At 39.6% G+C, this 14,726-nt stretch overlaps 1 protein-coding gene across 2 annotated transcripts in view; it reads left to right on the top strand.

The window, feature by feature from the left end:
- Btbd8 (BTB domain containing 8) overlaps nt 1-13,518 on the top strand; it is a 65,301-nt gene extending 51,783 nt beyond the window's left edge. For both annotated transcript variants that reach the window (XM_036200612.1, XM_036200613.1), the window contains 6 exons: nt 1,692-1,753; nt 5,285-5,960; nt 6,601-6,688; nt 7,059-7,180; nt 8,946-11,183; nt 12,464-13,518. In XM_036200612.1, coding sequence (XP_036056505.1) covers nt 1,692-1,753; nt 5,285-5,960; nt 6,601-6,688; nt 7,059-7,180; nt 8,946-11,183; nt 12,464-12,933 — 3,656 coding nt within the window. In that variant the 3' untranslated portion in view covers nt 12,934-13,518. The remainder of the gene's footprint in view (nt 1-1,691; nt 1,754-5,284; nt 5,961-6,600; nt 6,689-7,058; nt 7,181-8,945; nt 11,184-12,463) is intronic.
- Nucleotides 13,519-14,726: the final 1,208 nt, after the last annotated feature.

Raw genomic sequence — 14,726 nt, 5'->3', positions numbered from 1 at the left:
ACAGCGATCTCTGACATTTCCTGGTACTGTTTGAAACATTAGCATTAAACAAAAGATGTGTATCTATCAGAAAGTGTGTGTGTTTAAAAGTATTGAAATAGAGTTTGAGGGTGTGGAGCTAAAATGGCTTCGTGACTATTCTTAGGTTAAAGCAGGCACCTCAGAACCACACTGGCATGCTAGCAGCTCTCCTTGTTGTTGTTGTTTTTTGGGGTTTTTTTGTTTTTTGTTTTTTTGGTTTTTTTGACATTAAGCTAAAAGACTGCATTTTATGGAACAGACATTTTAGTGTTCTAAAACATGGAAGCTGTGTATGATAAAATATATCTCAGCTATATTAAATTCTTAAGTGATACATTTATGGTGAAACCTGCTTACTAAAGCAACTAGATGTAATTTAAAGAACAATTTTCAAAGATAATTTTTTTCATGTAATAAAAATCATCAAACCTTTAGAAATTGAACGCCTTTTTCTTGCAGCTTTTCTGTGCTGAATTTTAGACATTAGCTTTCAAAGTCTGCAGTGTGAAGACGCAAAGATGAGCAGGGTCCTGTCAGAGTGGGTGTCCTCTGAGCTCGCTTCTGATTGGTGGCAAACTTTGTTTTTCTCTTTTTTAGAGGATTTCACAGCTAAGTTGAATTTCAGTGTTCTTTATAGTACTAATTACAAATCTTACAGATTGGAGTAAGTTTACACGTACTCATATACATACGTAGACAAATTGTCCGTGGCAAAGCAGTGAATTATCATATGAAGCTCTCAATTGTGTTTCCTTGCATCAGGGTAATCTTGAATTTTAAGAGGTTAAGGTGTAGTGAAGCCTGACCTGTGTGTGATTACTGTTGTGGCTCATCTTTGTTCTAACATTCTCTTGCTGAGTTACTGATTGGAGAATTTTTTAAATTTCTGTGTATTATTGTGCAGTCATTTGATTGCTGCAAATCAGCCTTTGCTCTGCCTTGTAGCGTGCATCCTGTGGAACAGAAATTGTAGAAGATGCTCCATAGCTGTGTACTAAAAATAAATACATTCCTTCAAAGTAAAACCTCAAGCCCTGTAAACCTTGAAAATCCAAACTGGACATTCGCCCTCACCCTCAGATGCATTCTCTGCATTTTCCTGGTGCCCAGCATGAGGCTCCCAGTAACTCCCACATAAACTTACAAAGTGAATTTTTATTTAGCTCCAGTGAGGATGGATGAGTTGCAGGATTGTCTCCTGCTGTGTCCTCAGAACTACATATGTTTCTCTTCTCTTTCCACCATTATAATCAATCTGTACAGCCAGAAAATATTTTTAATTTCAGCAGAATATCTTATGGTATTGGATATTTTCTCATATTAAATTATGTATAAAATATTTTTTTTAATTTTGAAACTAAATGAAACCAGATATTTAAAAATTTATAGTTTGTGAAAATTCTAGATTTTTTAAATGAATGTATGTGATTTTACATTTTCATTTATTAACTTTAAAAACAAAATTTTCTGAATCAGAAAATAAGATTGAAGAATAGGTTCTTTATTCTAAAATATGATATAAATTGTTTTGTGTACTGGTTTGCTTTCAAGTTGGTTTTTTTTTTTTTTCAATATCACAATCTAACATTTTCTCCTGGCATTCTCCTTTTCTGGGCTTCTCTGGTAGTAACAATGTTTCTGATGGAAATAAATTGCTTGTTTTCCCACAGCTGCATTTGACAAAGGTGACGACCGAAGACTAGGCAGAAAGCCTGTGCTCACCAGTTCGCAGGTAGACACCCGCGTTGTACAGGTCCCGATGAGAAAGCTACTGCAATTTATTATTTTATACTTCAAAATAGATCTTTTATTCATTAAAGCTATTTTTAAGAGGAAGTAATTTTGCATCTAAAAAAAATCAACTAAGCATTTAATATATACATTTTAAATTATGTAAATTTCTGATATTCATTTGGTATAGGAAATATATGCCTTTTTTTATTTCCTGGAAAATTTTTTTGGCAAATTAACATACTGGAGCTGTTCCAGTAAACCAGGAGTTGTTTAGACATCTATGATTCTGTTTGATTTTAGACTGCCTTTCCGTTACTAGAACATGACAAGGTTCTAGAGACTCCCTGTGTAATCATCAGAGTAACATGACTGCACCCCATTCTTAAAACATTAAAATGGCAATTTTGCTATTTTTCCTTTTTAAGAAAATTATTTGATGATTTTATTATAGCCTGAAATGTATTTTTCTTCCTTCTAAATGGTATTATATTATACAGATATTCATGTAATCAATAAAATATGTAAGTACAAAATTATACTGTGCATATTCCAATGATAATATGGACTCTTCATTTAGCATTCTAATTTAGAATGTAAAGAACCTGTTTCCATTGAAAATTAGGTGGGAATACTGTTTTCTTCCTTATAACCCACTAGGTAGGAGCTGCAGCTTCTGCAGCCATGACATACCCCCTTGGCTAAAGGCAGGCCCTGAGAGGCTCCAATTGGAGGCTGGGACATGGGGCTTGTCAGCAAACCTCCTGGGATTGCTTTCTGGAGAGTTTCATATTCTGCTGTGCGTCACGACCTGAGCCCCCAGCATCTAATAAGTTGAGAATTACACACCGCAGCCCCCCAGAACCAAGAGTGCTGGTGCATTCCTCCAGTCCCAGTCCTGGGAAATGGACATAGTTCGAAGCCAGCTTGGCTAATGAAAACCTGTCTTAAAACAAAAAAGACAGTTTCTGGTTCTGTGAGCATGGAAACCCTAATTTCCTTAGCCTTGCTAAGTGTGTTCTGTGCTTCCTCACAACCCGCTTTCGCTCGCTCGTTCATTTTTGTGTACTTTTCCCGCCTTCTTTGACTGGGTTTGGTCTGGTTTGGGTTTGTTTTTTTTTTTTTTTTTTTTTTTTTTTGCAGTGCTGGAAATCTACCCTCTGGTGTGCTAGGCTTTGACCTGCTGCTGAGGCAGCAAAATAGAACAAATTCTAATTGTTGTTGCTTGTTTCAAAATAAAATGGGGGCAGGTACAAACAAAATATGAATTGGTAATTGGCCATGAATTGGTAGTTATTACTGCTGGATATTAGATACATAGTGACTCATACTGTTCTGTCTTGTGAGTTTGTTTATAAGCTGGGCATTGTAGTCTAAGTTAGTCATCCCAACACTAGAGAGACTGAGGCAGGGGGATTGTGAGTTCATGGCCAACACAGAAAGGCACCACTGAAATAGAAAAGATGTCGAACAGAAATAGGGTTCCTTTTAGAAGGCCAGTCCTCTTTTTTCATTTTTGTCAATAAACTGGTGACCACCCCCAGTGGGCTGTACATTTATAAAAAATTATGTAAACTTTGCAGACATCAGTCTTAAGGCTGCCTAGAAATGTATAGACACTGGATCCTTGTCATGGTATATGATATTAATGTGAAATTTCTAAAGGATATATTTATCTCATGTAATACATAATTTACCCACAGCATAATAGTTCAAAGTTCACAGAGATAATGGTACACTTAGCTAAGTGGGATCCGTTTTAAGCATGGGGAAGAGGCCTTATGGCAAAGCATGCTAAATTGTCAGTGTTAAAATATAGAGAAATATGCCAGGCATGGTGGTGTGTGCGTTTTAATCCCAGCACTCAGGAAGCAGAATCAGGCGGATCTCTGTGCATTTGAGGCCAGCCTGGTCTACACAGTGAGCTCCTGGACTGCCAGGGCTACACAGTGATACACAGAGAAACCCTGTCTTAAAAAACAGAGGTGGGGGGGATATTATGTTTCAAGTTAAGACTTGGTCAAGAAAATAAGAAATGAAGAAAAGTTTACGACAGTTAGAATTCTGGAACACTCTTCTGAAGAAAACCATTCTCCACTCTACAGATATATGTAATCTAAAGCCAAAATATGCTTAAAATTTCCCAGGCCCAGTAAGGCAAAGCTGAGACAATGTCTACTGATTCCATTATCACTATACCTTGCTTTTCCTAGATTTAGCCTTTATTTACTCTTTATACATATTCATGTATGCATATACATGTGTGTTGTCCAAGTATTTTCACTTTCTCACATACAGAGCCTTTTCATATTTAGAAATTAAGCCTTAAATGATATATCACTTCACACTTACTTTAACAGCACTTACAAACGTTCTTGGCCCTGCCAGTATGTTGTGGGATGTAAAGGAGTTTAATTATAAAGGATAAAGACAATATAAGCTCTGCCTACAGTCTCACTGAGCTTTGCCAAGGGGAAAAAAATCAACATTGTTTATATATGTTGATGTATTTACAGCATTTTATTCTAAAGTTCCCACCATCTTTGAGGGTTTTGCTGTTCCCTTCCTTATCAGTCAGGCCAGAGCATGGTTGAGTAGTCTTCTCTGTAACCTGGGCCCTGCTCCTTTTCAGCTGTTTTCAGGATATCTTTTCCTCCACAGACTATGGATGGCTAGTACTGTACGACCATCTAGGATTTTTTTTTTAAACCTACACTCTTCCTGGCATTGAGTTGAAGAATTTTTGATGAAAATTTTTATAATGTCCCCTGATTATACCATTTAGATGACTACATCCTAAAAGCAGTAAATCATGAGCTCAAGTCCCAATCTGCCCTTTCCAGGCATGTGACCTTGGGTAAGTCACATGTCTGCTTTAATACCTAATTTCTTATCCAACAGTGAAGATAGCCACAGGAGCTATGTCACAGGGTTGCTTTGAAGGATGAAAGTGAAATGATAGATAAAAATGTTAGCATGGACCTTGACAATGGGTTTCAGAAACTCTCAAGTGTTATTTACTCAGGACAGCCTGAGTCTTCGGGGATTAATTTCTTTTGTAACATCACAAATTAAATAAACATCTAGTACTGCATTTCAGATTTGATTGAGATAATATAGTTAGAAACCTAAAGTTTTTTTTATGAAAAGTGATTGAAAAAAATGATGTAAAAAGCATTCTGAGTGATCCTGAATCCTAACAGGAATTTAAGAGCCAGGGTTCTGCCGTTCCTTGGGAGAGCACTGGCCTAGCTTAATGTGAGCTTTACAAAATTGTTCCTTATAAAAACTTCACTGAAGCCATGTATCATGGTGCACACCTTTAATCCCAACACTGGGAGGCAGAGGCAGAAGGATCTCTGTGCGTTCAAGGCCAGCCTGGGCTACAGAGTGAGACCCAGGACAGCTATATAGTTAGACACTGTCTCAATAAATAACAATGACAAAACCAAAACTTTATTGAAACATAAAGTATTCTGTATCAAAGACTTGTTGATTTATAAGATTTTTCTCTTTTTTCTTTTTCTTTTAGCAAAGGAGACAAGGTTCTGATGTTGATGTTATAAAAAAAAGACCTTGGACAGAAAATAACAAAACACCGTGTCGAACATATCTCTCTACTAATCAGAAGATGAAATCTGATGGGTTAGGAGCATCTGGACATACATCCAGCACTAACAGAAATAGCGTAAATAAAGCATTCAAGCATGATGATAGTACAAAAATATCCAAAGTTACAAAAGAATTGAAAACCGGGGTGAAAAATGTTTCTGGCAAGTCTAAAACTATAATAAAGCCCCAGACAGAAAACAGTGATAACACCAAGTTGGAAGATCTGTCGTCCAAAGTTGTGGGAAGATCAGCAAGAGTGGCAGCAAATGGACAGAAGGACTTGGTGCATGGAAAAGGAGTAAGGCGCCAAGAAGCGCAGACCACGGGGGCCAGGCCCAAGGTCCTCACTGCAAACCTGAATGTGCAAGCCAGAGCCAAGCCTTTGAAGACACTGGCAGGGAAAGATTCTTCATGCCGCACTACTGTCGGACCCTCCAGTAGATCTATAAATTCAAGTATGGAGCTTCTGACTTCCTCTGGATGTGTGGATGAACCCGAAGAAAACGGATCGATGGGAGACTGGTCATCTGACGAGAAGCCGCATTTGAGTGACTCTCCAGGACAGGCGTTGAGTAATGGAGTCATGTCAACTGTAGGTGGGTTAGCACTCTGTTTGTTAACGTGTGTGTGTGTGTGTGTGTGTGTGTGTGTGTGTGTGTGTGTGTGAGTGAGAGAGAGAGAGAGAGAGAGAGAGAGAGAGAGAGAGAGAGAGAGAGAGAGAGAAGAGAGAGAGGACAAACCCATGACCCTACACATGCTGGACAAAGAATCTAGATCACCAACCAAAAAGTTTTTTTTAGCTACGTTCTCTCTGGTAGCCCGTTCTGGCCTCAGACTTGCTGTGTCGCTGATGAGCTCTTGAACTCTGGTCCTCCCTCTGCCTCCTAGGTGTTAAGATTACAGTTGCGTCCTGTCATCCCTGGTGTACATGGTGCTGGAGGTGAAACCCAGTGCTTCCTGTACGCTAGGCAAGCACTCTGCTACACAAGCTGTACTCTAGCCCTGAAGCCCTAATTGTTAGTAGATCCTAATACTGAAAAGTTCCTAGAAAGAATGATCCTCGAATGCTTTCATCGCTTTTAGGTGATAAAATGTGTTTTGATGCATATGTGCAAAATGAGAAGGCATGGTCTTTCCCATCAGCACTTGATTTTTAGCGTCTAACCTGTATATTTACCCAATTTGTTACTATTTTTAATGTTCTCTTTCTCATGGCTGATATTTCTTAATTTATAGCTGTAAAATCTCGACCAGTTTCAAGAATTACCAATGGAACATCCAATAAAAAAAGCATTCATGAACAAGACTCTAACATAGGTAGCAGGTAGGACTCTTCACCTATCTCTGCTAACTTCTAACTGAACATTTTTAAAGACTTTCTTCATTTAAATGTATTAGTGAAAATGTATTTTTAAACTTTATTTCATATTTATATAAAATGGTGCAATGTAATAAAAGTTTCTTAGCTGTACTAAATGGCATGTGAAGTTATGCATTGTCATATCATACATGGGCTACTATTTCAAAACAAAGGTTTATGAACATAGGTTTATTTTCAGAAGAGAGCTGTTTCTATTTCTTGACAAGATGCGTGGTCATACCTGGCTGTGGTCGTGTACTGTATTGGAGGTTCCTGTGTCGGAATATCACTAATGCTAACTGAGTGCAGTCCTTTTTTTCCGTGCAATAAAAAGGGTGAGTGGCAAAGGCCGTAATGATCCAGCACCCCGGGCAACTGTGAAGAAGAGAGGAAGCAGCAGTGGACACACTCAGCCACGGACAAAGAGCGCCCCTCCCACCCTGGCTCAGATTCAAGGTAAAGCTGCAGTGGCCCTGAGGATTCTGGGTACAGTCCTGTGTCAGCTAGACAAGCAAAGCTCTGGCTGGACCTGCAGTTAGAGATTAGCAAAGTGGGGCGTGGTTCAAGTCTTATGGATTTCATAGGAATATTTTGTTGTTGGGGATTGATTTTGGTTTTCCTGTCCTTCGTGGAGAAAAATTTAAAGGAGTTATTGTCTCATCTGTATTTCTGGTCCTTTTGTGGAGATGCCTAGGTTTCTTCAAAGTTTCCTTGGTGACTAGAGGAATTTTGTCTGTGAACTAGCACTGAAGAGTTCTAAAGGAGCAGGAGCTGGGGGAGTTCCTGCAGAGCCTGTCACCAGGCTGCTGTTTTCAGTGTTCTAAGAGAGAGGAATGCGGACAAGGCCACATACTCTGCACATAGGAACCATTTTAAATCTTCCTTCCTTCCTTTCTGGGGCTAGTGGTACATGCCTGTAGTCATTCCACTGGGGAAATAAAGCTAAAGTCATCCTTGATCAATAGAGTGAGTTCAAAACCAGCCTGGACTACATGAGATACTATCTCAAAATACAAGAAGGAGAGGAAAGGTGGAGGGGCTGAGGGAATGTCTCAGTACATAAAGGTTAGGGGGAAAAACCAAGTGTAATGAAGCCCACTTTAGAATCTTAGCCCTGGGGAGGCAGGATGGATGGATGGATCTCTGAGGCTCGACAGCCAGCCATACAACCTAGCCTAATCAGTGAGCCCCAAGTGCTGGTAAGAGGCTCCTGGGGAATAACAACTGAGACTGACCGTTGGCATGCACACGCATGCACACACATGCACGTGCATACTTAGTTGCACACAAGCGCGCGCGCGCACACACACACACATGCACAAATAGTTGCTTTTTATGTATTAAAGCACTCCTGCATAAGAGCAGTTCTAAAATCAGAAAAATGATCTTTATTTGCATAATGAATTAATACTGAAAGTCAGGTGAAAACTAAAGCAGATAAAATTATTCATATTCTAGTACTAGCTGGAAATTAGACATAAATGACTTCATAGGACTGGGTAGCTCAGTGGCAGAAGACTTGCTTACCTTTCACATGTCCTTGGCCAGTCTCTAGTCCCCCACACCACCCCACCCCAAACACACTCAGAAATAAAGCTGGTAATTGAGGTTGGCAGATTGGAGTGCCCCAAATTTTATTTCTAAGACTTTAACCAGAATGCATAAATGGGATTTTTAATGAAAAATTAATGAACTTTACTCTGTATTTCCTGTATCCGACAGTCCGGTTCTCATTGTAGATCTGGGTTGTTAGCCTTGATAAGCAACAATTGTCATCCTCTAGTATAAGTTTATTCCAGTTGGAAGAAAAACTAACAATTTGCATAAATGTCCATTTTATTTTCGGTTGGTTCTGTTTTCAGCTGTGTTATTTTTAATTCCCCCTCCCCTAAAAACACTTCAAAGACAGGGCCTTTCTTGCTGCTTTGATAAAAGAAAATCAGATTTTCTACTCTTACCCATTTATGCAAATTCAATTTTTGAATAACAATAAAAATTCTTGATGAAAAGAGATTCTACTATAGGTCTTGAAATAGTCCCTCTATATTTTAAATACTAATAGGAAAGTCTTTTTACTTTATGATTGTTCTTTATTCCTTGTCTGTCAGTATTAGATGTCTCCTTTTGGTTGCTTTTATTGATTTTATTTCCTCTAAAGTGATTTGAAAACATTGAATTTCACTCAGAATTTGAGACTAGTTTGCATTTCCCACTTTCTTAGGACCCCACGGAGAATCCCCCCACTCTGTAAGATCTTCAGTGTCTTCACGGCAGTCTGATGAAAGTGTGACAAAGTTAAGGCACAGTCCAGCTGCAGACAAACAGATACCTAAGAGAAAAATGGTCAAGCAAGGACATGGAACTTTGCAGAAGGTTAATGCAAAAGTGGTGCCGATGCCTAAAAACCCAAGTCAGTCCAAGAAAGGTGGAACTTTGAATAACAAAGATTCAAAACAGAAAGTGCTTCCTGGAGAAGGGACCCTGCAAACTCAGGCTTCTCAAAGACCTTCCAAAACCGAAGCAGCCACCACACAGAAATGCTTACTTGCCAATGCCAGTGACAAGAACCATGTTCTTAAACAGAGGCCTCACAGATCCCTGGTTAACCTGGCTTCTGAGAGCAGTGGTGCAGAAGCACGCCAGTCACTGTGCAGACCACACCCACAGAAGCCATTAGACAGTCAAGAAAAAAGGAAACCCGAGCTAGAATGCCAAAATAGTTCAAAGCTGGAGGAATCAATAAAACATGAACTGAGGCCTAAACAAGCCAGTGTAGATCAAAGCAACACACCCAGTTACAAAGACCTGAACCACTGCAATGCAAATGTGAATCGTCGTAGCATCACTGCGCCAAAGTCTGTGATTCCAAGTCCAGATGAAAACTCCATAAACTCTAACCCAGTGTGTGACTCAGACTCAACAAATGCAGAGCAAATCTACATACTATCAGACAGAGAGAAACGAACGGGAAGAGAAACCACAGACACTAGACCAAGTGTGAACTGTGTGAGAATGGAAGAAGTTTCACTGTGTGTTCCTGAAGGGACAAGTGGAGCCCTAAACGCTGCTCAAGACCAAAGAAAACCATCAATTCAGAGCCAGTTACCCAATGACTTCGCTACCAAGGACAAGACATGTGCTACCGTCAACTCAGCTGTTTCCTCCAGATGTCTTTTGGGATACCCATCAGAAAAAAGTTATAAAAATATGGAAACATCAGAAACCCCAGAGAGCCGTGAAACTCCAGACGCTCCGAGGTTCATGGGTCCCTGGGAGTTGAGCTCCAGTGGCACACATCAGAGAGAGAGCCCAGAATCGGACACTGGCAGTGCTACCACATCCTCGGATGACATAAAGCCCCGCTCTGAAGACTATGACGCTGGAGGGTCTCAGGATGACGAGGGCTCCAATGACAGAGGCATCTCCAGGTGCGGCACTGTGCTGTGCCGTGACTTTCTCGGGAGGAGCAGCAGTGACACCAGCACCCCAGAAGAACTGAAAGCGTATGACACTAACCTGAGGATTGAAGTCCGAATGAAAAAGCAAAGTGGGAACGACCTTCCCCACATCAACTCCACGAGCGATGATGAGCTTCCCAGGAAAAGGCCAGAAGTGTGGTCTCGATCCACGATGACCCATCCCAGGGAGAAAGACAGTATTCCACGAGGCATTCTCCCATTCGCTCAGGAAATGGACCAGGTTTCTTCTTCAGCAGATGAAACAGAAGATGAAAGGTCAGAAGCCGAAAATGCTGGGGAAAATTCCTCCCCGTCCAACTCAGGTACTCAGCACGTTCAGGGAATAATCAACTTAGCTTTTGAGGATGGAGCTGAACATGAAAGTCGTGAGTTTTCTGCAACTAAAAGGTTCAAAAGGTCGGTCTTGCTCTCAGTAGATGAGTGTGAGGAAGTGGGGTCTGATGAAGGGGAGGTCCACACCCCTTTCCAACCCTCTGTAGGTTCTCTTTCACCTTCTGATGTTTTTGATGGTGTTTCTTATGAGCACCATGGAAGGACAAGCTACTCCAGACTTTCAAAAGAAAGTGAAGATACCACTGTACAGTGTAAACACAACGATAAAGGCAGTAGTGTATATAAAAGTGAAGGCATTCGCCTGGGTCCTAGTAGCAAAGACTCTTCAAGAATAGATAAACAGAGTGTCTCACCAGACCAGAAGAACAGGTTAGATGTCCCATCCACAGGAAGCCAACAGCTTTCTCCAGAAGATGAAGAAGTAAATAATGGAAGTGAGGGGGCTGATGACTTCCAGCAGCACAGTGTGCTCGTGGATGGTGACATGAAATCTCAAGAAAGACCATGCCATCTGGAGCTTCATCGGAGAGAACTCAGCTCCACAAAGTCTCTAGACTCCTATCCGAGCCAGGTTCTGCCTCAGGAAGGTCACATGAAAGAGAGCCATCCCACAGCTCCCAAGAAAGCTAATAATGCTGTGTTTTCAGGTAATGTACAGAAATGATATGCTAGATGCATAGGGAAATAAGTTCTAGAAGTTTAGAGTGGCCTGTGGCCCTGGATGTTATATTTTAATTAGAATATTTAAGCTACAGTTCCAGCTTTTAAATGAGAATTTAAATTTATTAATAATATGAAAATGAGCTAGCTGTTCATTATTTATTGTTTGCTTACAATCTTAGTGAATAATTAGTATTTAGTGGAAAACCTTGTTTACCAGACACAGATAACATACTAGCTCTTACCTGAAAAAAAAAAAAAAAGGAACTTCGTTTGGTGTCATTTCAGTTTTTATGTCTGATTTGAAGTATATGAAGAATAAGCATCTTCGCTGTTGGAAATCTTATTTTACACTGGATATGTTCATGGATTTTCTAGTATATATATCTAAGAGGGCTGTGCAATAACTATAGTAATATGTACTGAAAAGCACTAAACTATTTTAACTAGATTAATTATTATAATTTATATGCATTTTACAGAAACTAAGACTTTCTTCAGGATCAATATAATTCTATTCTAAATTTTTCAAGCAAAAAGATGAATTTCCTAAGAGATTATATTTAGAAGCAATGATAATATATGAAAAGGCCCAGTCTTCTTTCACATGCTAAGATAATTTCTTGTCTAATTGTTTTGTGTTTATGTCTTTCTTATTTCAATAATTCAGACTAATAAGTTAAAATATGCAATAGTAGCTGGTTGAGTAACTATTGTGTATCGTAATTAAGAAAAATATTGACCAGAAATCCCTATTCAGTAAAATGATAAGAATAGGATATCTTCCAAAGTTGTATTTTTGTTTGTTTGTCCTAGCTTGCACTCTCCTTTGCATGTGCAGTATACAAATAAGCCTTTAGATACAGTGTATTTATCCCCCACCCCTGAAACCTTGTTATTTTTAAGATCTCTCCGAATGACTGTCTTTTTTTCCCTCCTTGAGTTTCTATTATAGTGAAGTAGATTTGTGTGTACTTTTATGTTTATGTTTAAATAATTTATGTTATTTTCTGTATTCTAAGTTTTCAAACTAAAATGTGGAAAATTATTGTTAGTTACCATTTTGCTGCTAAAATTACCCTTGAATTTTTTAACAGAAAAATAAATGCCTCAAAAATGTTGTCAATTTTGTAAAAATGTTATTTTTTCCATGTTGTGTTTTTCTGAGAGGAGTTAATACTGTTATATGGTGTTAATACTGTTCTACAAGACTCTGAGGGTATCGATGTGCAATTTTTACATTGTGTAGTATTATGAATTATTTCAGGAGACATAGATGATTGTGGCACACTGGCACAAACCTGCATGTATGACCACCGGCCTTCTCAAACCCTCTCTCCAATCTATGAGGTGGATATAACAGAAGCATTTGAGCAGAAAGTGGGATCAGAAATCCATGTCATAGACAGGGGCTCTGAAGATGATCAGCACTTTGCAAAACAGGACTGGACACTGCTGAAACAGCTGCTCTCTGAACAAGACGCAAACTTAAATGTCACAAGTTCTCTTCCTGAAGACCTAAGCTTAGCACAGTATTTAATCAACCAGACACTCTTTCTAGCTCGAGATAGCGCAGCCCCTCAGGGTTCAGCACATGCTGACACTTGGAACAGATGGAGTGAACTGTCGTCCCCACTTGATGGTTCCTCAGCAGGTGCCACCCTGGCCAGTGTCTCCTCTGAAGATTGTTCACCTCTAGGGGAGTGGACAATCCTGGAACTGGAAACTCAGCATTAACAGTTCCGATATTCGGGAAAGATGTAAACCATGCCGCCCCTGTAGTTTTTGATGCCTACATTATATTTATAATTTCATTAGCCAGATATAGACTGCCCTTAAAACTGATGGAGTCTTTTCAATTTATTGAGGTAAATATAGCTTATTTATTAATATGATGTCTAATGTTAAAAAATGTTTTTCTAAATTTTTGAGCATGTTTTCCATAACTGTTAGAGGGATTAGAAGACTTATAGGAAGTCTTTGCTCCAGTTTTCTTTCCTAGCTGATAATTTGTTCATTTATTCAAGAATTTCCATGTCAGTGCACAAGAAGACCAACCCGTACTTCTTACAACCCCTTGATTCTGCATATGGTACCATAATACTTTAACAATAAACTTACTGTGTGAGTGTGCATTATATAAAATCAATCTGTGAGTAACATTCAAACTCAGGCTGTGTGCCGGGGTTGGGGAGGCAGAGGGCCCCTCCTCAGATTTCCCAGCATTTCAGGAGCAGGACATTGAGAAGTAAGTGTACCTTGGGTTTCAACCATATTTGTTTTGTTTTGCTTTGTCTGTTTTTTGAGACAGGGTTTCTCTGTGTAGCTTTGCACCTTTCCTGGATCTTGCTCTGTTGACCAGGCTGGCCTCAAACTCAGAGATCCTCCTGGCTCTGCCTCCCAAGTGCTGGGGATTAAAGGTGTGCGCCACCACCACCTGGCTCCATCATTATTTTAATAAGCTGGGAGAAGTGAGACTTTTGGATATGTCCAGGGATAGCCACTAGACACTGTCTTGTCCCTGTGGACCCTAAGAGCTGTCACTTTATTTTGCGTACCATGGTAAGAATACTTTGGAACTGCCCTGCACTGAGCTAGCACCAAGAACTAATCAAAATGAGTGGGTGAGGCAGCGGAGTCCTGATCTTATATGGGCACTTGCTTCCCGGTATCTGCTTAGCTCCTTCTTTGTCGGTATCTTATGTGGGCATGTGCTTCCTAGTGATCCTTCTTTGTCCGCCAGACTTCTTCCAGTCTGTGATTTTGTAGGAAAGCAGATACACAATGCTACTAAAGAGTAAACACTTGGATCTTAGATGTGGTGAGTATGGCCCTTTAAGGTAATGGGATTTCTGTGTCTTGTACTAACTCATGTTTCTCTAGAATATATCAGAAGTAAGGGAATCTTTTAAGTTCAAATTTTTCTAAATTAGCAAAATTTTCAAAAATAACGATAGGATGTGTAAATATATTGAACGTAACAACCATGTTAGTATAGAATTATTTGTTCTAAAATAACAGTTATATTTTCATTTAAGTACTAATCTGTTTATACCATAAAATTTATTTTTTCCTGTGCATTTACCTGCATATATGTCTGTGTGAGGATATGAGATTCCCTGGAACTGGAGTTCCAGACAATTGTGAGATGCCATGTGGGTGCTGGGAACTGAATCCAGGCCCTCTGAAAGAGCAGCTGGTGCTCTTCACCACGGAGCCATCTCTCCAGCTCAATTTTTTTCATGCCTTTAAAAAGCAGTTTCAATTTTTTTTAACATTTATTATTTTGTGTGTTTATGTGGGTAGGCTGTGCACGTGTATCACAGCACATGTGGAGGTCAGAGGACTACTTACTTGTGAGAGTCCGTTCTCTCCTTCCACCACGTGAGTCCAGGGATTAAACTCAGATAGTCACTGGCCTTGGTGGCAAATGCCTTCACCCACTGAGCCATGCCTCCATTTCTGGTTTTATGCCTTTTCAAGAAGCTAGACACTCTGTACAGGGGCACTTTGTCATTTAGTCTTAGTTA

This window comes from Onychomys torridus, chromosome 10 (assembly GCF_903995425.1).
Source record: "Onychomys torridus chromosome 10, mOncTor1.1, whole genome shotgun sequence".
In the NCBI taxonomy this organism is placed as follows: domain Eukaryota; kingdom Metazoa; phylum Chordata; class Mammalia; order Rodentia; family Cricetidae; genus Onychomys; species Onychomys torridus.
The sequence above is the reverse complement of the archived record's forward strand: the minus strand, read 5'-3'. Positions and strand labels throughout refer to the sequence as shown.